Raw genomic sequence first — 25,957 nt, 5'->3', positions numbered from 1 at the left:
ATGCCATCTAAGAGCTCTATCTTACAACCCATAACTGAGCTATTCTCTGCTTTTATCTGTCAAATTACTAACAAGCTAACAATTTTCAGTTTAATTTGGTATATTTGTGACTTGGTTAAAAAACTGGTAATTTAACTGATAAAAATATAAATGACTGGAAGTAATCTAAGTGCTTAACACTAAGGAAACCTTTAACACCTTTTATTGGAGTAAAAAGATTTAAAACGTATTTTCATTCATACAGTATCAGTAGTACACTTATTACATACTTTGTGAATTATTGAACTATATATATGACTAATTACATAATATTTTCATATCAGCTATATAAATACAGGTGCTTTGTAAAGAGTACCTATTTATACAGCTTGTTTATGTGTGTGTATTTATATGTGGAGTTGACTCAAGCAGGGAATGACTTCTAAACTGAGTGTATTCAAAAGTGTCCTTGAAAATCTCTTAAACACCTATCACAGCAGGTATATATGGTTTTATATATATATATATGTATATATATATACGTACGTGTGTGTGTGTATATATATACATGGTATGGTAAAGTTTAAAAATTACTGAACTAGACTGTAGGAAGAAGCAAAAGGAAGATAAATATGCAGAAGTCTGGGCAAACTCCTGCTTACTTGCAGAGTTTATTCCATACTGTTTTGACATTTAGCAAAATTTATTGTGAAGATTAAATGAGATAGTGGGCAACCCATCTTATCCCCTGATTTCATTCTAAACATAGCTGAGAGGTTAGGGTGGGACAGGTAAACAATGAAAAAATTAGGAAGGACATATATACATTTCCTTTTGGGCTACTAAATCTTGTATATTCAATATGAAAGTAAAATATTTAATTTTGGATTTCAAGAAACATCTTGTTTACTGAAAATATAGATTGAAGAGGTTTTCTTCAAGAAAAAATATTAGGAAATTACTTTGAAAGCTAGTATTATCTGAAGTGAGACATTTCTAATCCTCAGCACAGTGCCAGTTTTCAATAGGCCACAGTGCAGGATGTAACTCCCCAATCATACTAAGTTTTAATTGTCATCTACAATGGAACATTCTCCCAGTCTGCTTTTGAAATTTCAGTGCTCACCTTTAAAGTATTTCACAGTTTTAACTCTTAATTCTAAAGTAGCATCTTCATCACATACAAAAATAGTTCGGGGATGTTGCTGGAAAGCTGAAACAGTCCACATGTGATTGACTCCTTCTTCTATTGCTTTGTAGAGAGCAAATGCCTTGTGTGCACCTGTTATGAGGATCATTACCTGAAAAATTGCGAACATTACTTGTCAATTCTTAAAACATGTTCCAAATGACTAAGAAGCTCTATTTTTTTTACACAAAGAATTTAGCACCAATATTTTTCTGAGGGTTAAAATAAAAATAAACAGCTCCATATTTCTTCATAGTTCAAGGTATTTATTTCTGCTCTTTAAGGTAACAGGCAAGCACAAAGTGTATCTCTACTTCTGGCTGAACAAAGTAAAATAGTATCTTGTAATGGAGTATTATTGAATATACCATAATGCGTATGATAATTAACACATTAAATACTGATGTGCAAGAAGAGACCTGGGAGAATGAAGAAAAAGAAACAAAAGGGCTGTTTTGCAAAAGCAGAGTTACAGATCAACAAAGATTTATATAACCAGGAATGATATACCAAATTGCTCTAGTCCAGATAAGCAATAGATATTACTTTGGAAAAGCAAAAGACTCTGAAATAACAGATATTTTTAAAGTAATCACAGAAATGAGCCTAAAGATTGTTTCATTGAACAGGTGCTATCTAAAGCTGTTTTGGAACAAAACTATTGAACAGGTGCTATCTAAAGCTGTTTTGGAACAAAACTAGATTTAAAGAAGGGTTCAGAATCCACTTAAATGCAGGAACTGTCCTTTAAACACACATAACTGAGACCATCCTTAGGTACAGAAAATCCAAGCTCTTTGTCCCAAATCCCTGATAGCCTATGAGATAAGTCAAAGAACGTGTGCAAATGTGAGTGAGTGTATAGGTGTCTGAATGAATCTTTTCTTTAACATTTTTAGCAGTAAATCAATCCTGTTTTTACAAGTTAAACAGTTTATGTAATGTAATAAATCTTTAAACGTGATTTTTTTCCTCATTATAATTAACTAAAAATAATGTTAAAGTGGTTGTAATTCTAAAATATGTGCAACAACGTAAAAATTCTGTAGTTCACATTTTATAACCAGACCTTCTAAAATGGAGGAAATTAAAGATTAATGAACCAGATATTACTGTATTTCTTTTATCAAGATTACTTTTCATTTTGAAGCTATATTTGATTAATATCAAAGCCCATGAATGAAATAAGATATGTATGAATTCCTACTGTTTTTATTGATTCTTCTTGTTCTTAAGTATAGAGATCTAGGCTCAGTGAAGAATATGCCATCACCTATAATTAAAAGCATTTTTTTAAAATTAGCAATGCTTCATATAATAAGGTAAGCACAGCACTGATTAATGGGTTTATTAGTTTTCCTTAATGGAAATTAATATTTTTTTCTTAAGACTGATACGTGTTACAGAGGAGTTTGAAAAAAACAACAAAATATTCAAGTTCTTTGCTTCATCCTGACTTCTAATTCAGAATCTTTGGAATTAGGACCCAAGAATCAGGGTCCCTTAAGTGATTAGTATGCAATCTGGCAGAAGTCCTTATACTAGCACTTGAAAAGGCTTTTTAAAACTATTTTAACACACACTACATTAAATGAGAATATGTAGTGATTGCTGCATGATGGATATTTTCTGAAGTTTAATTTATTTCAGGAGTTTTAAAATGCGATTTAGTGGTTTCAAAGTTAAACACTGAACTTAAGCACTTTTCGTGAATTACCTCATTTAACTACCCACATCAACAGCGTGAGATAAATACTATTCTTACTCATATTTTACAGATAAGGAATGAGGCACAGATATTCTGTAACTTGCCCAAGGTCTTGGTAAGGCTACTATATAAACAAGAGGTCTGATTCCAGCATCCATATCCTTAACAACTACAATAAGACATATATAACCTTTAATTGAGAATTAAGAATAAATATCTGGAAAATCAGAAATTGAAGAAAATTCCTCTTGGAATATAGTTTGACGTTGATAATACGTGATTATTTCTACTCTATCTGCTCCACTATTCTCAAGGAGAGTATTTCTTGTATTGTGAAAAAGCTTAAGAGTAGCCCTATCTGAAACCAAATCTTAAGGATAAGCAGAAAAGAAAAGGGGGCATTTCAGACAGTTATGGGGTGGTCAATAAAAAGCTAGAAATTTGGTAAGGCTGAGCATAGGGAAATGAAATGGCTGAAAACTGAATTTTAATAATACAGAGCATTTTATGCCAAAGAGGCTAGATATCATCTTTTGATGAAGCAGCAAGGAATCAGAGACTCTTCATTACATGCATGAGTAATAACTATGTTTTTGAAAAAAAAAAATTCAGGCTGTAATAGAGGACAGGAAAGGTAAAGAATGGAGATAGCCATGATTTAGGATGGGTTTGCAATAATCCTTAAAAAACTGATATAGACGAGAAGTAAGGCAGTTCCGATGGAGGGCTGGATCCTTATTTATCTCTAAGTTAAATGGTGGAATGTGGTGACTGATGAGATGTGAAGAAGCTGAGAATGACACACGTTTCAAGTTCAGATAATTTTCATGGAGGGTGTTGCTATTCACCAAGGGAGGGAGACAATTTTGGTAGAAAGATGAATTTAAATTTTGAACAGTTTAAGTATAAGGAGTCAATTGGAAATATGAAATCTGCAGCTTTAGAAAAAGAATTGTACTGGTAGTTATCGCTATTGAGCATAGTTGACCTTTTTAGAATAGTACTAAATCTACCAAGAACAGGGTTCCAAAGTGTGACTGCTATTGATGTTTTAATTAAAAAAAACAAACAAACAAAAAAAAACAAAACCATGCACACAAAAAGTCACTGCCCAGAAGTATGCATAGTGAATATGCAGTGCTAGGAGATGACACCCTAGGTAACAACAACATTCAAAAGGCAGATGGAGGAAGAAGAGCCAGGGAAGCATACTGAGAAGGAATGGTCAGAAAGAAAGAAGAATAATGGTAGAGGTTTATGACGGAAGAAACAGTCCATAGGAATAAATGATGAAAAGAGGCCCAGTAGGATAAGACCTGTAGAAAAGATGATGGTCTTAACAATTAAGAAATCACTGGTGACTTCTGTGACATTCAGTAAGTCAACAAAATCAAAAGATTTTTTTTTTTTTTTTTTTTTGCGGTATGCGGGCCTCTCACTGTTGTGGCCTCTCCCGTTGTGGAGCACAGGCTCCGGACGCGCAGGCTCAGCGGCCATGGCTCACGGGCCCAGCCGCTCCGCGGCATATGGGATCCTCCCGGACCGGGGCACGAACCCGTGTCCCCCGCATCGGCAGGCGGACTCTCAACCACTGCGCCACCAGGGAAGCCCAAAAGATTTTTAAGTTTTACTGGTTTTTCCTTATGTCATCACAAGAATAAACATTCAAATTATAATTATATATAATAAGCAATTCTAAAGATGCTACAGTAATTAAAAACAATTTGTGTCTTTTCTTTTGAAATTACCTTTAAAATATAAAGCATTATCTTTAAATATATCTCAGTAAAAACAAATTTTAATCCTTTGAGGGTAAATTTGGCTTTCGTCAAACAGCCAAAAGTCAATAAAAATCAGATCTGGTGGTTCAAGTAGATAGCCAAGCTGTGGATAGAACCAACTTTGTCCAAAATGAATTATGGCAAAAGTAATTCATTCAAACTATTCTCAACAGTTACTGAATACCTATTATGTGACAGGCAGTGTACTGTGCTAGATATACATGACTCATAAACACGTGGAGATTATAAACTAATGAGGAAAGGTATTAAACAACGAAACATACAGAAACAATTATAAACTGCAAAAAGTGCTACAAACAAAAACTGTGGTAAAAGAATAAAAGAAAATAATTTTGATTATAAGAATTATGGTCAGAAAATGGGGCTTCCCTGGTGGCGCAGTGGTTGAGAATCCGCCTGCCGATGCAGGGGACACGGGTTCATGCCCCGGTCCGGGAAGATCCCACATGCCGCGGAGCGGCTGGGCCCGTGAGCCATGGCTGCTGAGCCTGTGCGTCCGGAGCCTGTGCTCCGCAACGGGAGAGACTGCAACAGTGAGAGGCCCGCGTACCACCAAAAAAAAAAAAGAATTATGGTCAGAAAATGGAACTCTGAAAGCTGAAAACTGGTGCCATTTTAGCTAAGCAAGGGCTAGAGAAGTAGAATATTTCACAATTAATTAAAATCAATGTAAGACCTCAAAGCAAGGAAGGAGTGAAAATTGAGGGCAGTGACTTGTGTGGTTCATTACCTAGTGGACAATTCCCAAGTCTCAAGAAACCTGTAATAACTTCTGGGTTGTCACTTCCAGGGTGTGTACAGAAGGTCCTCATTATCTGAGTTGCCAAAATGTGAAGATACTTATTGATGCACTGACCACTTAAAGATTTGTTTCCCATTCAAACCTCCTTTCCACTCAACAGTGGCATCTGTCCCACACATGGATTTAAATTTTAAATATATTTGCAGTTATTGAAAATGACATTGAACAGCTCACATCACAGTTAAAACCACTGGCAGATGAAAATCTGTACACATGAAGCCCATTAAAATTGAAGATAAAGAAAGTCATTAAGTATAATAATGTGATACTTGTTTCGAAAGAATGCTATGAAAAATCTAGCAGCACTATTTACAACAGCCAAGACAATGGAAACAACCCAAGTGTCCATCGACAGAGGGCTGGTTTAAGATGTGGTACACACACACACACACACACACACACACACACACAAAATGGAATATTACTCAGCCATAAAAGATTGACATACTGCCATTTGCAGCAACATGGACGGACCTAAAGAATATCATACTAAGTGAAGTCATATAGAAAAAACCAAATACTGTATGCTCTCACTTATATGTGGAGTCTAAAAAACAATACAAGTTAATCTATATAAAACAAAAAAATCACAGAGAACAGAAACTAATGGCTACCAACGGGAAAGGGGGTAAGTTAGGAGTATGGGACTAAAAGATACAAACTACTATATGTAAAACAGATAAGTAACAAGGATTTACTATATAGCACAGGGAACTATTCAATATCTTGTAATAACCTATAATGAAAAATAATCTGAAAAAATATATATATAACTGAATCACTGCTGCACACTGGAAACTAACAGTATTGTAAATCAACTATAATAAAGCACTAAAGTCCTTGGGAAAACTACTAAATAATAAAAGTAGTTTTGCCATAATTTTCTTTACAGTCATGCTGGGAATGAATACTGTGAGGTGAATAGCATCATATAATTTTGTTGGAAAAATCAAACAAAAGAAAATCAATGTTTGAATAATTCTGTTAATTCTAAGAATTAGCATAAGAGTTGCACTGTAACTTTAATTTTGTTATATGTAAGAAATCTTTTTGCATAACTTTCAGTTTCATATTTTAGAACTGATTGCTCTAATTTTTTTTCAATTTATTTACTATGAAATTTCAGTCTTTAAAAGGTCTTTTTTCATAAACCAATTATCTTTAGATGAAAAACTCCATTTTGAATGACAGTTCTATTTGTGCATTCAAGTCTAGATATATTTACATTAAGATCAGTTACTTATTCACCATACCTTGTCTGTACTCTTTCCTCTGAACCTGTCCAATCCTGCTGCCAGAAGGGAATGGAGTTTTGGGTTTCCATATAATTTAACCACTTATAATCAAGAGCTGACTATAATTTGGTCTGTTATTCTCAGGGCAGGAAATGACAGCCCAATTAAAAACTAAAAAATTGAGTCTACTGTTCAGAACTCTTGCCTTATTAAACATACCAAATTTAGAACAGATCCAGCCCTAAAGGGGTTCTTTTTCCACTGGAAACCAACTGAGCTATCCTCCTACAGTCAAGAATCACATTACACTAAATTATCCTAAGCCTCCAAAAGCAGTTTAATGTTAATTACGACTGCATCTTTGTTCCAACAGTCCTTTCACAAGACTATATGATCAGTGTGATTTTAGGATCTCAAACTGAAACAAGAGGCAAGTAAAGCAGTACCCAAAAGAGATGGTGCCTAATTTTTAGTTTCCAGCTCCAAAGACTTAATTTACTTGAATTCTAAACATGGCAATGAGCCTGACAGAAATTACTGAAAGCTAGACAACAATTTATACTGCAAAAAGGATTAACCCAAAATAGCACTTATTTGACACCACAATTTCTCCAAAGTCTATAGACATCAAAGGAAAAACATCAAAGAACATTTAATTCTTACTTCTCTAGCATCCATCACTGTCCCCACACCAACTGTTAGAGCCATAGTTGGCACTTTTGATAAATCTCCATCAAAATATTTAGCATTTGCCAAAATGGTGTCCATTGCTAGAGTCTTTACTCTTGTCCTTGATACTAAACTGGATCCTGGCTCATTGAAAGCAATATGACCATCTGGACCAATTCCTTTCAAAAGAAATACATATACACACACATATATACATAAGTAAATAAGGTTTCTCAAAGTTCAACATGATTTAAAGACCAAAGAAATAGTTATAAACACGCTTACCTTGTTTTATTTGATAGCTGAATTTCTAATGCTGCAGTAAAAGATTTGTTCCTGTATTTGATTCAACAAGTATTTCAATGTTTTCCATATGCTTAGCATTGAGCTAGCATGATTCTAACAGCAAAATTAAGTATCACTTTATAATACTTTATAAAGCAATTTCACATGCATCCTCTCAACAACACATATATTTAACAATCTTGTGATACAGTCAGATTAACCATATCTATTTACCTCATCTCCCCCTTTTTTTAAGCTCAAAAGGAAACTGTGATGCTAAAAGATAATATACGATTTGTTCAAGGTAATAATTTAGTAAATACTAAGACAAAACTCAAATCTAAATCTTCTGATTCCTAACCCAGTGGTCTTTATATTCACACTTTAACTTGCTTGGTTCTAGTCTAGATGGGGCAGTTAACTACTGGACCTCCCTGTAGTATAGTTTCCTCACTTATAAAAATGTTTAGATTGGACAAGATATTACCTAAGGCAATAGTTTTCTTCAAACTTTTTTGACTGCAACCTACTGCAAGAAATACATTTGACACTGCAATCTAGTACACATATAAATACAATTAAAACAAGAATTGCATGAAATAATACCCTTACGAGGAGCCATTCAAGCTACTTTTGATTATTTTGTTTCATTAACAAAACGTACAAAGGGAAATGGTGGATGTGACTGACCATATTGATTTCATGACCTAATAATGTGTGACAACCACAATTTGAAAACTCTGCTTTAAGGAGATCTACTGCCAGCTGAAATATTCTAGGACTGCCTCTAAAATATAGATAATATGACATTTCTTATTTGAAGGAAAATGGAGGTAAATCTTTTCATAAAATCAAGAATCTTTCTATGGCGTAAGTAAATCAAGTTTTATATACATGGATGCTACTTGCTAGTCAGATTTCTGGCAACTTCAATCAAAAAAATAACCCCACAAGTTCTCTGGGTCAAAATTCCTGTTATACTTATATTCTGCATATTTAATGATATATAGGTGTGTCTTATTGGCTCTTAACACACAATTCTAACAACTTTTTCCCAGGCTACAACAAAGTAAAATATGACAAAGAGTAACCTGGTTTTGAATGAAGAAAGAAGAACTGAAAACCTTAGGAAGCAAATATGAACTACCAAAGCACAATAATCTAGGAATTTTTAACAATATAGGATTAATTTTTAATCTAGTACATAAAGCCAGACCTATATGTGGTTAATATGTATGGTTTGTTTCCACTATTAAGTATATATATGCTTGTCTATTTTAAATCATAGATATGCATATCTCTCTAGATTTGTAAAACTGTTCTGCTTTTCCTCTTAAGTATACATCTGCCTAAATATTTTTATTTATATTTCTCTATAGAGGAAAGGATGGAATCAGGAAAATAAAGAGTTCCAGAAAAAATAGGAGGTCCTCAAAGATCAGTATTAGTGGTCTCACCGGTGATTTGGGTCACACAAAAGTGTATAGCAAAGCTGAAATTATCAGGAATGGTTCATGATGGAGAAGGGTCAATACATTCCCTTACTATCAGTAACTATCAAAAATTGAGCTTTTCCTGATATAAAATTATATTTTAAAAATGTTCAGAATGTTTTACAAAGCCCTATAAAATTTTCTTAAAAATAATCATGAACTCTAAACACCATGGTTAATTCTTATTCAGTCTTTAAGTGTACACTAAGATATCAACGCCTCTGTTTTTAAAAAAATTTATTTTATTTTTGGCTGCGTTGGGTCTTCATTGCCGTGCACGGGCTTTCTCTAGTTGCGGCGAGCCGGGGGCTCTCTTCGTTGCAGTGCGCAGGCTTCTCATTACGGTGGCTTCTCTTGTTGCGGAGCACAGGCTCTAGGTGTGCGGGCTTCAGTAGTTGTGGTGCGCGGGCTCAGTAGTTGTGGCATACAGGCTCCAGAGCACAGGCTCAGTAGTTGTGGCACACAGGCTTAGTTGCTCCATGGCATGTGGGATCTTCCTGGACCAGGACTCGAACCCGTGTCCCCTGCATTGGCAGGCGGATTCTTAACCACTGTGCCCCAGGGAAGCCCGAGATATCAACACCTTTATGAAACATCCCTAAAACCTCTGAGTCTGGATTGTGTGTCTTTCCTGTGTCTATAGTTCTGTGGGCTAGAAGGTAAACTTCATGAGAGTACTTTCTCTTCTTCCTAACTGTATCCTTACTATTTGGAACACATGACACACAGGAGGCCCTCAATAAATAATGGATGAATAAATGAATGGATTGGTTGGTATTCTTCAGAATGTTCAGTATAGTTTTTGCCGCCTTCTACCCTGCTCTGCTCCCCTCACAACAGGGGCTAGACCAATCATAACACCCTATATCTCATATCGTTTAGGCAGAACTGTTGTGATCTAAGGACAAATAAGTAAGCCAAGCTGAAACAATCAGAATTTCTCTCTATAAATCTGAAGCTTGACCAGGAACACAGAAAGAAAGAAGGCATCTAGAGCTGAGGCATTTGATGACAGCACTGCAGGAGAGGATCAGGTGAGTCCCTGCTTCAGTGATCTGAGGCTCCTGGTTCTTGTTCTTCTAAAGAATTGTTTTTTCCAACTCTGATATCAATTCTGTGAGTTACCCCAGAATTATTCCAATAAATTCACTTTTGGTCTCATTAGTAGACTACATTTACTTGCAAATCAAAGAATCTAATCATGTAACCAAAGTTGAGGGTTAAAAATTTCCCCAGTGTCTTATTTTTACCTTTTAAACACAAATTATCTTAAGATAATTTTAAAGTTAATAATGCTTTTAGAGTCTATTTATAGATTTCCATGTTTGTGTACTTTATTGCTGGGTATGGATCAGGAATTGCATGATATACCTTATTCTTTCTCCCAACAATTTTGTCATCAGATGAAGAACTTCTGAGTATGTATTTCCTCCTTTCTCCTTTCTATAGAGGGAAGGGAACTCTTGCTCCATTTCCCAGGAGTGAGCAATGGTGGATTAATCTGGAGCTCTTCTCTGGTTTTACTATTTCCAATTCAGAGGGGAGGAGTAGGAAACCCCATTCTGGCCTTAAGCCCAACCTGCAATCTCTAATCCAACTTTACCTTTAATAAAGCTGATATTTTGATCCCATTTGGCTCAGTTCTTAGTGTTTTTATTAACCAAACCCTGGAACAAAAGAAGGGTAAGTGGTAAGACCCAGATACCAAGCCTCATCTTGAATATCCAATGATAACAACCTAGATCAACAAAGGTGAAGAATCAAATGAGATTCTTTCATGAGACAGATCCAATAATAGGGTATCCCAAACAGGGAAAAGTTCAAAGAAAATGTAATAAGCCAACCCTCCATTCCCTATACACAATTATATGTCCCTTGGATAATAAATATAAACTGTCAGACCCTGGAGTAGCCCACGACTACAATGAAGGTGTTAATGGAAGAGGAAAGGAAATCCTGTTAAATTTTTTTGCAAGGGGAGAACTACAGGAAGTTTAAGACAAAAATTGGTTAAAAAACAAAATAAAGTTCTTTTTAGTAGTAAGAGTCAGTGATAAACATAAATAATTATGATTATGCTCCATTAGTTTCAAAGGTAGAACTAAGGTGGGTTATTGTGAGGAAATGCACTGAAAAACTTTAGTTACAAAGAAACAAGAAGTGGCTTAAAGCTATGGGGAAAGAAGAAAGTTTACTATAAATCTCTGAAAAGGGAGATTAAACCTTAAACATTACATTAAGCTAAAATATTTTCTGGAAAGTAGGCAAAAGGACAAAATGGAGTTAAAGAGTTCTTATCAGTTTTTTTTCCCCCAAGTAAATTCTACTTCCTGGCATTGAGACCCCAAGGGATTTGTCACAAGAATCCTTATGTAAGGTCAATAAATTAACAGGAAAAAATAAGTCCTCAAATAAAGAAGTAAAAAAATACTATTTATGTTATCCATTCAGCCATTTTTAATACTAAAGTTTTAATAATTGCCATATCTTTTTGTATAATGGTAAATGAGTGAAAATATTTCTTGATATAACTAAGATAAACAGTTTAGGTATATTATTTTACAGTAATTCTACTTGATTTTGGTAGAGTTTAGAAAATCTAAAGAATGCATGGGTAGCGCACTCCTTAAACATTTTCAAATATCTACTGCCTTGGCCTTGATATTGGTAGGCGCAAACGGTAATTATCTCAGAATTGAGCAATACGGACAAAACTGGAATACAAATGTTTTCCAGGAATAGTGAAGTAATATTAGCAAGTTTTATTTAAAAAATAGATACTTTCTATTTTGAAAAGCAAACTAGTCTAACTTGGATTTTTGCTCAGATAAAAAAACCATCCTATTTAAGAAAGTAATTGATATTAGTTCTGCTAGGTAGAGATAACAATTTCCTCAAAGAGAAAAACTTCAGTCTTGCTGGATACCCTTTCAGGTAAATCAGTAAAAGAGCAGGACATTCAATGAACTAAGGAAAAATTACTTCAGAAACTACACCTCAGAGACAGAGTGGGGTAACACTTAATGGATTACCAACTACATACCAAGCACTGCACAAGGCATTTTATACATGTTATAATGTGGTTAATTCTCATCAATTCTGAAATGGTTAATATAATCCTGTTTTACAAATAACTTAATTATATTGAATTAGTATACTGAACTAATTTACTGAAATCAATAAATTTCCTAAGATCTTACAGATAGTAAGTGGCCAAAACAGGAGGCTAATTTTTGTCTGATGATAAAACCCAATTTTCTCCAAAGGCAACCAAACACCTCAACAATACCTGGCCACCTCAACAATAAATTAACCTCAGTACAGGTCTATTGAAGATCTAATTCATATAATTTTGAGCAGTCTTCTAATAAATTAATTATAAGATATACCTAGATTTAATGGATCTATCTATCTATATATCTAATGTTAATTTAGAGCTTTAGTATGTTTAGTTGAATACTAAAGAATCTGGCAAAAAACAATTTTGGTTTCAGTTTAGATGATGTACTATTCATATGCTTCATACTGATGGCAGAAAACCATATTGTCATTACAATGGAAGAGATTCTTTCACCTCTTCAGTGGTAGATCATGAACACACAATATACATACTCATGTATGTGTGTGCATGTATATATATAAATTTCAAGTGGAATTTAGTTAAACATTTACTTTAGAGTTTATTAATATAATTATACAGCTTAATTCATATTAACTAAAGGCTGATGATAAAAATATTACATTCTTAACTCATTTCTTAGTGAAATGAAGCAATCTGAATGATCAGTAATGTTAAAATCCACCTGTTCCACATGCAAACTTTCAGAGATTTAACTCTGTAATTTGATAAGAAAGCTGGGTTGGGGTTTTAAAGAAACAGTAAAAGAATAAGAGTATCATTTAGGAAAAGAAACATATCACTTGTTTTCTAAGATGTGGTAAACTATCAGTTCTAAAGAGGTAATTAGGCAGGGATTAGGACCTATTTCTCAAGCCATAATTTAAACAATCCCCACTTGCAACATTAAGATTATTTTTTGATGAAAATAAAGTAAAATAGAAATCAATAGCTGAATAAATGGATATTACAGACAGTCACAGATGTTCTTTACATTACATGAAGGTAAGTTTTGGTTTTTTTTTAAAGCACCTAATCCAAATATTAATAAATGATTAATGACAAAATGTTTTACATACCTCCAACAAAAAGATCAATTCCTCCAGCTTCTTTTATTTTCTTTTCAAATGCATCACATTCTGCTTGTAAATCTGTAGCATTCCCATCAAGGATATGAGCATTATTAGGATCTATATCAATATGCTTAAAAAAGTTATTCCACATATAAGAATGGTAGCTTTCAGGATGATTTCTGGGAAGTCCTAAATACAAAGTTAATAAATAAAAATGTAACTATTTCCAGAAATAAATCTAAAGTTTACTTTTCTGATTAAGCCATAAATGCTACCATATTCAATTTAAAAGCATTTTTATACGGAATATATGCTTATTATGTGCCAGGCATTATTTTAATCACTGTACATGTACGTATTAACTCAATTAATGTGTACAACATCTGTGGAAATAACTATTATCAATCTCACTTTATAGATGAACAGAAACACAGAAAAGTTAAGTAACTTTCCCAGGGTCACAGAGCTCACAGAGGGGCTGGAGCACAAAAGTCTAGTTCATGTGCATGTAATCACTATATTCCCCTTCTCAAATACAAAATTTTAACCAATAAAACTGATTTATGTGTTAAATTCAACATAAATTAAATGGCCACACAACTGAAATCTTGATCTACGTTCTTCCTATGTTATTCCTATTTACATGCAAGCTATACTAAATTACAACAGTTCTTTGACAATGACTCAGGCTACCGTTAAAAATGTGTACCTATAAAATTTAAATTTTAACACAGAGTTTATATGTATCACTGATCTTTCTAGTTAAGCAAGGTCACAATCAATAAATTATAAAAGCTTCAAGGCTACAAATATAAATAGCCTTATATTTTAAAAATATTTTACTAATTACTTTTACATACGTATTAATTAATTTATCCCCACAACAACACTGGTTTTAACTTTGCCTTAAGAAAAAAAGAAAAAGAGAAAAAGAGAGAATGAGAAATGTGAATGAATTGGCTGAAAATTGATGGAGCCAGGACTGGTAAGTGGTATAGCTGAAGAGGAATGCAAATCTTCTGATTTCTAGTCTTACGGTCCTTCTACTATGTCTTGCTGTCATTACAAAAATAGTTTTTTTTCATATAAACTCCCAACCCCACTACAAGGTAATACATTATACTCTAGAAATATATTCATATTACATTCAAAACAAATTTAAATAATGTTAATATTCTCAATATATTAATTTAAAATATACCCAAATAATATATTCAAATAATAAAGCTTACCTACATATTCATCCATGTTAAAGGTCTTCACATATTTAAAAGAAAGGTCTCCATTCTTGTGATATTCTATTAGTTTTTTATAACATCCTAAAGGTGTACTCCCTAAAACAGATAAAGATTCCATTTTCTAACATAACTTGAAAATCTAATTTAAAAAGAAGTTTATATTAACCTTATTCTCTTCTTACTTAATGGTATTTTATATTTCTAATTTATTAGGCAAACAATTATTAAATACACATTCAATTAACAAATATATGTTGAATTAGTCTCTCTAAAAGGTAACCTAAAATTTTAGTAAACTAGAATTTGCTGAATAAAGCTGGGAATCTGGGCTTCCCTGGTGGCGCAGTGGTTGAGAGTCCGCCTGCTGATGCAGGGGACACGGGTTCGTGCCCTGGTCTGGGAAGATCCCACATGCCGCGGAGCGGCTGGGCCCGTGAGCCATGGCTGCTGAGCCTATGCTTCCGGAGCCTGTGCTCCGCAACGGGAGAGGCCACAAAATGAGAGGCCCACGTACCGCAAAAAAAATAAATAAATAAAAATTAAAAAAGCTGGGAATCTGTCAGCAGAAATTATAGGTAGCTTGGAAAATTATTCTTGTGTCGTTGGATATTTGGAATTAATGGTGTATATTCCAGGATTAGAAACTTCTAGAAAGCACATGTGAATTAGAAGAAAAATAAAGGTCCCACCTTTAGAGAAAAAACTTTATTTAGAGAGGGATTTGTAGCATAAATGATACATAAATAGGTCAAGTATTGACCATTCAATGAAATCAAAAGGGAAACCAGAGCTGAATTTAAACACTGCCTCTACTTTCAAAATAGAAAGTGGCAAGGATTGAGTGAGGAGGCTTATCCTTTAAGTTTTTTACTGGAGCTCCTGTTTCTCATTTTGTGTTATTTTCAGCATATATCAGCTAAAATGTATAAAGTAAAATGATTTCTAGGAAATGGGATCTTGGCTTTGGATACTTCATCTGAGTTCTTAATGTTATTGTTTTATAAATGTGATTCTTTTATGTTTTATAAAATTAAGATCTGCTTGATAGTGCTCCATGAAACGACACAATAAAGATAAATGAATTTAGCCACTTGAGGATGGCCTCCCTTTGTTTTTTAAATTTGCTGTATTTTTTCATTTTAACTACAAATTTGAAGACTAAATTGACTACATTCTTACAACAAGCAACCTGGCCCACACAGTCCTGGTCAGAGTATTGGTTTCTAGTCCACCCAACATCACAAAACAAAATAAAACACCCAAACACAAAATTTCTACTCAAGAGGCAGGTAGAAGTATGGCAGAACTAAGCAGTCTCTGGCAAAAAAAAAACACACCAGAAAAACAAAAAAACAACAAACACAAAAAAAATCTAGAGTAGTAAAAAGATTGACTCTCACTTAAGATGACAGAATAATAGAAGTGGCTAAATGTCACACAGACAGGTTCACAGAACAGAAGACTAATAGGTTTTCTTAAAGTTAAGCACACATATTGTTTTAAATTGTCATTAATAATTTAAAATTTATGTGGTCAAACTTTACAATTCCTTCTCAGAGAACTGCAGCCCACTAACATGAAACTCGGATAAAAGATGGAAAGTATGCTCCTCTTTCTCCTTTTCTAGAAGCATAACAAATTTTCTGTGTGTATCTTTCAGTGTCAAGAGAATAGTTATAGGACTCCCTCCGTAATTTAAGGACATATGAATAAAAAAAGAAGTTGTCACAATAGTGATAAAAAATCACATTCATTTTCTACTTTTTAATCAAAGTGGCTGAATAGAAAAAAAAAATGGAAGATATGGTACAGGGTGAACTGGTAAAAGAAACTTCATTTTAATATATTTGCTTTGCAATACTCATTTACTAACATAACTAATTTAGCAAGTGCTTACTATGACTCAGATAAAACAAAGATTACGACTGTTTCTATCCTAAAAGAACTCACAGAATACGGATAGACAAGTACAAAGTAACTGTAACACAAGGAAAAATATAAATAACCTGTAAGAAGTCTGGAGCAGTATAGTGAATCAAAGAAGAAAACACTATAGTCTTGCTTGTTGGAGGAAAGATGAAAGATGGCATTTCAACTGAGTCTTTGAAGAAGAAGTGAAATTCCCATAATCAAAGAATGGGTTAAGTTGTATTGAAAATAGAAAAAAGATGGGGGAGGAGGTTCAGATATGACACTTGTATGCCTACCATGTGCTAGATGCTATGCTGGTGTTTCATACATTAGCTAATGTAAATCTCATAAGTTTGGGAAATTGGCATTATCTTTCCCATTTTGAAGGTGGAAGAATTGGGGTAAAAAAATTAAGGAATGTGTCAAGTGTCAAATATCACACACACGGCAGTGAAGCCAGACATTCAAGAGATTCTGCCTGGTTCCAGAGCTCGTAAAGTTCTTATTATACAGTATGCTAGCAACATGAGTGAAAGTAAAGCCAGCAAGTTCAGGCCTGTTCTTTGAACTACAAGCAGTGTAACCTGCCTACCCTGATTCAGTGTAGAGGAATAGTGGGAATAAGTCTGGGAAACAGGTTGGGCCCACCCCATGCAGGCCCTTAAATGTCAAGCTTGTCAACATCACTTCAATAAATATATTCCTGAACAGGGCTTCCCTGGTGGTGCAGTGGTTAAGAATCTGCCTGCCAATGCAGGGGACACGGGTTCGAGCCCCGATCCGGGAAGATCCCACATGCCGCGGAGCAACTAAGCCCATGTGCCACAACTCCTGAACCTGCACTCTAGAGCCCGCGAGCCACAACTACTGAAGCCCGCGTGCCTAGAGCCCATGCTCTGCAACAACAGAAGCCACCTCAGTGATAAGCCTGCACACCACAACCAAGAGAAGCCCCGGCTCGCCATGACTAGAGAAAGCCCACACGCAGCAGCGAAGACCCAACACAGCCAAAAATAAATAAATAAAATAAATTAAAAAAAAAAAAAGATATATACCGAACAGATATTCCCCAGAATTGTGCTTGGTGGGGCGTAATTACAACATAGCATGTTGTTTACAGAAATGTATGTTCAAATTTCAAAAGCACGGGGTGGGGGGAGGTAAGGATGGGGCATGATTAACACTGTCATTGGTCAATGAAGGAGAAAAGTAGAAAATGTTAACAAAGGTTTTCCAGAGATATACCCTTGGCAGATGTATTATTAGGCAGTAATACTATCCAAAATAAAGCAGAAGAATTGTATATTCAAAATACACAAAAACCTGTTTAGCACTGCTGGCATTTATGGCTCTGAAGCCTTTCTGCTCCCATACTCAAATTACTGTTTATTTCTTCATAATTAAGACAAAGTGATTAAGGCAGCTAGTCTGAGCATGGCCCAGGTTTACAGAAGGCAAACTGATACAGAGGCCATGTTCAACCACTGGGGCTCACATATCAGAACTGTGGGTGCTGAGGGGGCCCATTTCTGGTGTGCACAATTTAAAAAAATTCCTCTTTGCCATTCTTACCAACACCTACTGCCATGGACCGAAAAACAAAAAGCAAAACAACAAACAAACAAAAAATCAACTTGGTGAGCTAACAGTATCTTTCATGGAAATTATGCAAGTGAAAAATAATTATGATTGTAGCTTTTCTATAGTTGACATGTATGGGGGAGGAGCAAGAGGAAAAAATACTGTTTAAATAAAACACACTTATGAGAACCTTAAATTTACATAGTGTTTACAGTATACAAGGGACTTGCTCTTATTTGAGCTTCAAAACAGCATTGTAAGCTATTAATTTCCTTATCTTCCTTAAAAGTAAGGAAAACAAGAATTATTGTGTAGAATAAATGCCCTTCAGTCACCAAGAAAGTAGCAGCTCTGATTCCAGGTCCAATACTCTTCCCTCTGTAAGTCAACAATATCAAATAAAGTACCATGTATCAGTGACACTACTTGGTTATTTTTTTAGAAAAACCTTAACAGAGAACAAAATCCAATAAAGTGTATAATTAATGCTTATGTTCATTCTGTCATGAAGACATATCTGTCTTCAATTTTTCACCTGTAATACTTCTAAAATAGAAAATAAGCACAGAAATAGCAAAGGGATAATAAGATAATATGAGGCATATGAGGTAAAATTAAGAGGCAGTAGTACATATTTTAGGTACCTCTTAATGATCAATGAGAAGGCTAATCTCCCAAGAAGGCTAATCTCCCAAGAAATTGCATGAATACTGAAAGCAACATCCCTAAATACAAACAAAAGACCACTAGAAAAAGGTACAAAAAGTATCATGACCATGACCTGAGCTATATTTCCTTTTCCATTCTGGAGTGGTAGGTGAGACAATTTTAACAAATAGTAATGAAACTTAAATACCAGATATGTCTGTATCTATATATTTGACTTTATATCCCAATATGTTAAATCAATGATATGACAAGAAATAAACAGGAAACATATTTTACTAAGAAAAAGCCTTCAATCCCACAACCCTGAGTACCTAATATGGAAGAAAATGGTGCATTACCTGTTGGCAAACCCAGTGTAAAGTATCTGTCCTGTCCCGGTCTGAATTGAATGATGCGATTACAGATGTATTTGGCTGCCCATTCACTAGCCAAGTCATAGTTATCAAGAATTACAAGCCTCATTATGGTGATGCACAGCTTCCAGGACAAGAAGTTCAAACCTGAGAAAATTCCATTGTAGAGCACTTTAAGTAATTTACAGTCAAACAGAAGTAAAATACATTGATGACTTTAAAAAGGACAGTACTTAAGAAAGACATGCATGTATACAAATACAATCTGTACTTTTAAAATAGTAATAATGGCTGTTCTCTTTTGAACGAACTTTGAGTTCTGGGCAGTGGGCTAGGTCATTTAAGTACAAATATTAATTCTTACAACAACCTTCTGAAGTACATACAACATCCAGTTTTAGATGAGTAGAGGGACTGACACAATTTGACTGAGTTCCCACAGTTAGTAAGTGACAAAGCTGAAATTTATATCAAGGCAAATTTACCATAAAGACATCACACTGCACTATCTCTACAGGTATACTATATAAAGCAACATAAAACAAATCTAAAGGCAAACAAAGCAGCACTCATTTATTGATTGCAAATTAATGGTAGTAATGATTACTCAGCACCTTTTGGGTTACTTACTAAAATCCAGAACTCTCCCTATGAATGATGTAATAACCAAACCTCCCTTTTGTATAACAGTGATACCTGCACTTAAAAAAAATTCAATCAATACAGAAAGATACAAAGAACTTAAAAAAAAGAAAATCGACCCAAATCCTGCCACTCCAAAATAATGCTCATTACTATTTGGTATACATCATTCCAGGTATCTATCTAATGCACACATATAAATAGGATGTACAGAAATAATTTCTAACAATGGGATAATACCAGACATGCTATTTTTAACAAAAAACGTAACGAATTTAATTCTTTCTGCATTAAACAGAAGCAAAAGAAAATAAAGTGAATTAAAGAAACTGCTGATCTCTGGGGGAAAAAATTCTTCACAAAAAGCAATTTCAGTTCCTAAAAGAATATTCCAAGGTTAAGAAAAAATATTATACAAATATTAAGAGATCAGCATCATTTAAAAACTATATGATTCCATTTTAGACAATGTGGATTGACCTACTACCATGAAAGATGTGAAAATTGCATTCTTACGCTTCCTCCCACCCCTATTTCTATAAGATGTATTATTTTATACTGCCAAGATTTATAACATTTACAATGTGTTCTACAACCATAATTCCCAGATTTTAATTCTTAGTTTTATATTTAAATGGATTCGTTACCCACACCAATCCTTTCACAAATGGCTTCAGCAGTCCTGAATTCTGTACCCACAAACCGTACATACAGAAGTCAAAATCTTTACATTAGTGGGAGTAGGAGGTCTTATTACAATGAATAAACTGAATCTAAATATGTCCTTAAGAACATGATGACTTAGATTCTGGCATAACAAAAACTTACGATCACCATGATCTAGAGTTATGGCACAATAACAAGAGATAAATTATTTACAGACAATAATTTACACAGTAAGTCATGAATTGAGTCCAACAGGTGGACTTGGCCTCCATTTAAATCATTAATAATCTAATGGCAGAAACAATTTCAAAGTTACACCAAAGAATCAGAAACATTTCCTGGCTGTTTTAACCATCAAGAGATATACTCTAATAAGAGTATTCAGCAAAATGACTAGTGATAAAAAGAGAAAAAAAAAAACCCCTGTAAGGTGAGGAGGAGGAATGGCATTAGAGCTTTCCAAGTGTCTTCTGTGTTTTGGGGCATGCTATTTCTTTTCTCAGTTCAACACACTTGTGAGAGAGGGCCTATTAAATGCCAAGTACTAAGCTCTGTAGACACAAAAATGACAAAGATAAGGATCCTACTATCAAAGGGCTTAGACTCACTTAATAGTCCCTGGGGCAGAACTTATCCTCACTTTTCAGATAAAGAAAACTGCAACTCACAACTTTATTACTGAAGTTATAAAGCTATTAAGTGGTGGAGGGTCTATTTGACTGAAAGATACATGCTTCCCAAAAGTGCCTTATAAGGAAGAATCACTTGGGATGCCTGTTAAAAAGATTCCCCGGACCTTTCCCTGGACATGGTGTTTCAAAAGATATGAAATGGGGTCCACGGAATCTGCACTTTTACAAATATCACAGGTGATTCTTACAATCAGGATAAATTTGGGAAATAACATCATACAAGATGACTTCATTGCACAGAGGTTCAAGTAAGCCTCTCAGACCAAGTACAGGCACGTTTTGCTTTCTTAAACTCTTCCGCGAGTCCACAGTTCAGTTCCAAAAGTCCCAAATGAATCACCTCACCCAGAGAAAAGTAGAATGCCACATGTGTTCAGATTTTTAAATGTGTCTTTTTCCAGTTTTTGCCAATCCTCACACATCTGAACTGCTGCTACGGTCGACCATTCTCTGACATCTTGTGCTATCTAACCCGATAGCACTCAAAAAATGACACAGCACCACCCCTGCCCTCATCTTCCTCTGGTGCTGATTCATTTTGGGTGTGCGTCCCTTGGACAAAGAGCTGCCAAACACAAACCTCAGAACTTTAAAGCTGAATGGGAACTTCTAAACGACTTGGGTTACACAGCTATTTTAGAATCTGTACTAGAATCTGGAATCTAGGCTTCCAGAATCCCTGCTCTGCGCTTTTTCCCTACAACACACTACACCTGACCTCAAAAGATTCCTGAAGCCCGACCAGGAAGGGGGCTCTCAGAGCAGGGGTCCAGGTCAGGGTCCCGACGAGGGGCGAGAAGCAGCACAGAAGGCTGTGGTCCCTGCCCGGAAGGCGAGGGCTGCAAACTCACCTCACCTGCCTGGCCGCTGGGCCCGTCTCTCCGCAAACCCTAACGAATGTAAATGAGGATGACTATTACGAATTTGTAACAAGTGTCAGGAGAAGACAGCCAAAGAGCAGGGGCCAGGGAAGCCCTGTCCCGAAGAGGACGACCAGTCAAGTTGGAGGGGAACAAAGCTGGGGACACCACGGCCCCCGCCTCGAGGCTCCCGGGACCCCCATCCGTCCCGCGTCCCCGTCTCCGCATACAGCCCACCGGTGGGTGCAACGACCAGCCGGGTGCCCGCCCTACTTCCCATCCTGGTCCTTCCCGTGTACTCACCCGCCGACCCACCGGCTCTTCCGACGCTGGAACAGCGGAAACAACCAACGGCCAGTCAGCCCGGGGAAACACCACCCGGCTGGAGCGTGAAGCCTAAGGACCCGGATGTAAATCTAGGCGCCGATGGGAAGGCGGAGCGGCCTGCGGGTGCTGCGCATGCGCGCACCTCCGGCTAGCCGGGGTGCCTGCCTAGAGGTCTTTGTGAGTTGCGTGAGACCGGAAGCCTTTTACTAACGTGAGTCTGAAGTTGTTGGGCCATCACCTCGACGGTGTTCGTTTTTCATCTCTTAGAGGTTGAATGGCGGTAGATTCTTTGGGTTTATGAGATTTAGCATGTAGGACTACAGTGTTCATACATAAGCATTACTTTAGTTGCTGCTTATAATAGCAATATGAATTCATGTCTCTCTACCCCAAGCTATTGAATGTCTACTTTGCAAGCACAATGACAACTAAGCGCTTTTTATCAATAAGCTCATCAAAGTTAAATTTAACATGCTGCAGAAAGGCAAATCTTGGAGTGGCTCAGTAAGCATAAACTCTAGAAGGAAATTCTGATGAGATACGAACTTGTGCTGAGATTCTAGGAAAGGGGTAGAGGAAGCAGAATCTGCTTTGAACTGAGTATCATAGATCTTTGTTCATGAGGTGGATGGAAGGAAGCAGGGCTGGGGAAGTTATTGTTAAGAAAGTATCAGTCACTCAAAGGAAGGGTCATGTGGCCTCACCAGGTCCCATTAGAAACACTGTTTAGAGTTCTGTTAGGAACTCAGTCTGACTACCAGCATGGGGTGACAGATAGACTCAAGTTTCCTTGGACACTACAAAGTTAAGATAAATGTATAATGCTATGATCCCAAATTCCTTATCTGAAGTTCTGCACCTGGGTTGTAAATCCATCCTGCTTCTCTGGATCAAATGAACCCCCCGGCTCACATTTTTTAGGCAAGAGTAGAATGTTCCATTCTCAGATAAAACTTCAAACAGCAAAATTTCTCACAAACTGGTACTAGGGGACAGAGATTTTTGGCACTATAGCTTTGAGTTAGTTTACAAAGACAGTTTTAAATACCACCCCAGTACTATAATTTATCATATAACAAAAATCTAGTGTACATCTACTGTAGTCAAAAAGACCTACAAATAATAAAAAGAGCCTTGCAGGGAATATTATTGGAGCATAGAGGGATATTTGTGAAATGTATTCTTTCTCAATGGTTTTACTTCTTCATGTGTTTCTGACACTAGAAAAATAAGTTCTGTCCCTGCTGTAAGTGCTGACAATGGTTAATTCTGCTTTGATTGCACTGTTTCATGTCCTGTCTTCCTTTTCTCCCAAGTTGGTGTTTCTCACCTCTTGCAGCCCATATGCCATGCTTTGTACAAGATTAAAGCAAGAAATTACTGCCATCAAAAGGAAAATATTTAATACTAAACAGAAAAATATTGCTTTTGACAAGGACAGGGACAAGTGTGCTGAGTCACTCATTTTTCTATTCAATAAATATTTACTGATTATGTGTCAGACACCAACATGAGGAAAACAGACACACAGTCTTTGCTGTCAGTGAACTAAGAGTCTTGTGGGGATACAGACATTACCCAACAAATCCTAATAAGGGAAAGTGGTCTCAGTCATGAGACTCTAATTGAGATATTCCTTTATGTTTGGGGATGACCTGAGCATAGAAAGAACCTGTGTCTTGTCCTCCAGATAAAGCCCCAAGGAATGATAAGATTAACAGAAAGATCCTCTGAACCAAGGTTTTAGATGAAGAGTTGGTAGGAAAATTTTAACAGACTATCACCCAGGGAAGGTGACAGATTTACAGCGGCATAAGAGCAGTACAGTAGAGGTAGCTAGGTAGGTGACAGGAAAATATGCCTGATGACAGCTCTGGTCTACTACAGGTCACAAAGAGAAGCATCAAACAGCAGTCATACCCTGTCATCCTGATAGCTGACTGTTAGCTGATACAGAGCCTGAAATAGTGCTTCAGTCAACATGTATCCTGCAAATGGAGGCCGATGGACAAAAGATGTTTCAGCAGACACCAATGGGGATATATACTGAAGACCAAAATGCAGAGGAAAAGATACCTATCCATTAAGTGGATGTCAGAGAAGAGAAAATGGCCCCAGAACAGATGCCTCCACTGATGTCGATGCCAGTAGCCTCCCCACCTTAGATGCCATCCTAAGTCAAAGGTGGGGAAGAAGGATAGAAATGACAGAATTTACATTTGAAATGACTAAGGAAACACTAAAACAATTAAATGAACCTGAAAGGTAACTGTTTTAAGTTTCCTGCTCTCATGAGAATGGGGCTTGAGGGAGAGATTTAAGTAAAAGTTACATTAAAGCTGTATATTATATAGAGATATTACAGAAAAATAAGAAATGGCACATTGGAATTTATGGCCTATGCAATTTCTATATGCTACAAAAGGTTTTAGCAGGGTATACCATGATCAGATTTGTATGTAAAACAAAAATTACCCTGTATGCCTGTAAAGAATAGACTGAAGTTGGGTCAGGAGTAGATCAGGGCAAGCTGGATTTTGCCAGAATGAATACAGAGGGGGATACTGTAAGCCCAGGAAATAGTTTGCACAAAGGTATGCAGGCAGGAAAGTAAAAGGCATATATATGGAATTCTGAATGACTACCAAGTGACTAAGATAGGATGTATTTCAAAAACTAGAGAAAATGAATCTGGAAGGCTATGCATCGAAGTTAGACTTTATATTGTAAGCAGGGGGGAACCACTTAAGCTTTATGAGTGTAGTAAGAGACTAGCAGATTGTGTTTTAGGAAGAAGGAAGTAGAATGGGTGGGGATTGTATGATAGCAGCAAAAATCCAGATTCAAAAAGACTCTAGGCTCATTTTGTATTTTCCCTGCCCCAGCCATAGTACTAGGCATTTCACTAATCGCTGAGAGTTTTTGGTTTTGCTTTGTTTTATTTTGTTTTTTATCAAGAATGTTAGGTTTTACCAAACACTTCCTGCATCTATTGAAATGATGGTGTGGTTTTCCATTTTAATCTGTTGGTGAATTATGGTGATTGATTTTTGAATATTAAATATACCTTGCATTGCTGAGATAAAGCTGACTTGGGCATGGTTTGTCTTGTCATGGTCATGGACTTTCAGTCAGAAGCAACTAAACATTTGCCTGGATAGTTTTTGACAAATGACTCTTTCCCCAAGAGTGGCTTTAGTACTAGGCAAGAGTTCTGAATTAGACTAAATAAAACAAGCCTTTCAGTGGCTTCTTCTAAGGTTCTTCTGTCTTAAAGAGAGAGGTAAAATAATAATGGCTGTTTTGGGGAATGAGGGTTTGAAAGTGCTCCAGCCCAGTTTTTCTCCCTGTAGTACTTGGAATGTAAACTTGTTTTTGTTTTTGTTTTTCCCAAGGCTACCATAGTTCTGGGAGCAGGGGATGGGATACGGGTAAGTTAAAACAAACAAAACTGACTGTTCTTATTGATAGTCCTCCAACTTTCATGAAAAAGCCTCCCAGGTTGCTGAAAGACTTTCAGTAGTCTTCACAGTTTTCAGAAATGTAGATTTTTATAGTTTGTCAGTTTTCTTTTTGTTTTTATGGGGGGTTAAATTTTTGGATATCCTTACCCTGCCATTTTTGCTGAAGTCCTCAATTGATTACTTTTTTTTTTTTTTTTTTTT

General features: G+C 35.8%; 2 protein-coding genes and 1 long non-coding RNA gene across 11 annotated transcripts in view; 2 read left to right on the top strand and 1 right to left on the bottom strand.

The window, feature by feature from the left end:
- GUF1 (GTP binding elongation factor GUF1) overlaps positions 1-10,825 on the top strand; it is a 41,769-nt gene extending 30,944 nt beyond the window's left edge. Inside the window, exon 17 of the mRNA XM_028491867.2 lies at positions 10,045-10,825. Coding sequence (XP_028347668.1) covers positions 10,045-10,059 — 15 coding nt within the window. The 3' untranslated portion in view covers positions 10,060-10,825. The remainder of the gene's footprint in view (positions 1-10,044) is intronic.
- GNPDA2 (glucosamine-6-phosphate deaminase 2) overlaps positions 1-22,380 on the bottom strand; it is a 28,492-nt gene extending 6,112 nt beyond the window's left edge. Inside the window, exons 1-9 of one of the 8 annotated variants that reach the window (XM_028491868.2) lie at positions 22,269-22,380; positions 21,957-21,995; positions 19,736-19,801; positions 19,091-19,252; positions 18,419-18,461; positions 14,586-14,687; positions 13,360-13,542; positions 7,379-7,563; positions 1,106-1,280 (exon numbers count right to left, since the gene is read on the bottom strand). In XM_028491868.2, coding sequence (XP_028347669.1) covers positions 1,106-1,280; positions 7,379-7,563; positions 13,360-13,542; positions 14,586-14,687; positions 18,419-18,461; positions 19,091-19,189 — 787 coding nt within the window. In that variant the 5' untranslated portion in view covers positions 19,190-19,252; positions 19,736-19,801; positions 21,957-21,995; positions 22,269-22,380. The remainder of the gene's footprint in view (positions 1-1,105; positions 1,281-7,378; positions 7,564-13,359; positions 13,543-14,585; positions 14,688-18,418; positions 18,462-19,090; positions 19,253-19,735; positions 19,802-21,956; positions 21,996-22,268) is intronic. The other 7 variants (XM_028491869.2, XM_024131950.3, XM_055086004.1 and 4 more) reach the window with 7 other exon arrangements.
- An 82-nt stretch (positions 22,381-22,462) lies between these two features.
- Positions 22,463-25,957, top strand: part of LOC114486529 (uncharacterized) — a 74,292-nt gene continuing 70,797 nt past the window's right edge. The window contains exons 1-2 of one of the 2 annotated variants that reach the window (XR_008617802.1): positions 22,463-22,503; positions 24,180-24,476. This is a non-coding gene — a long non-coding RNA (uncharacterized lncRNA). Of the gene's footprint in view, positions 22,504-24,179; positions 24,558-25,957 lie in introns of both variants that reach the window. The other variant, XR_003680390.1, reaches the window with a different exon arrangement.

This window comes from Physeter macrocephalus, chromosome 7, assembly GCF_002837175.3.
Source record: "Physeter macrocephalus isolate SW-GA chromosome 7, ASM283717v5, whole genome shotgun sequence".
NCBI lineage: Eukaryota > Metazoa > Chordata > Mammalia > Artiodactyla > Physeteridae > Physeter > Physeter macrocephalus.
The sequence above is the reverse complement of the archived record's forward strand: the minus strand, read 5'-3'. Positions and strand labels throughout refer to the sequence as shown.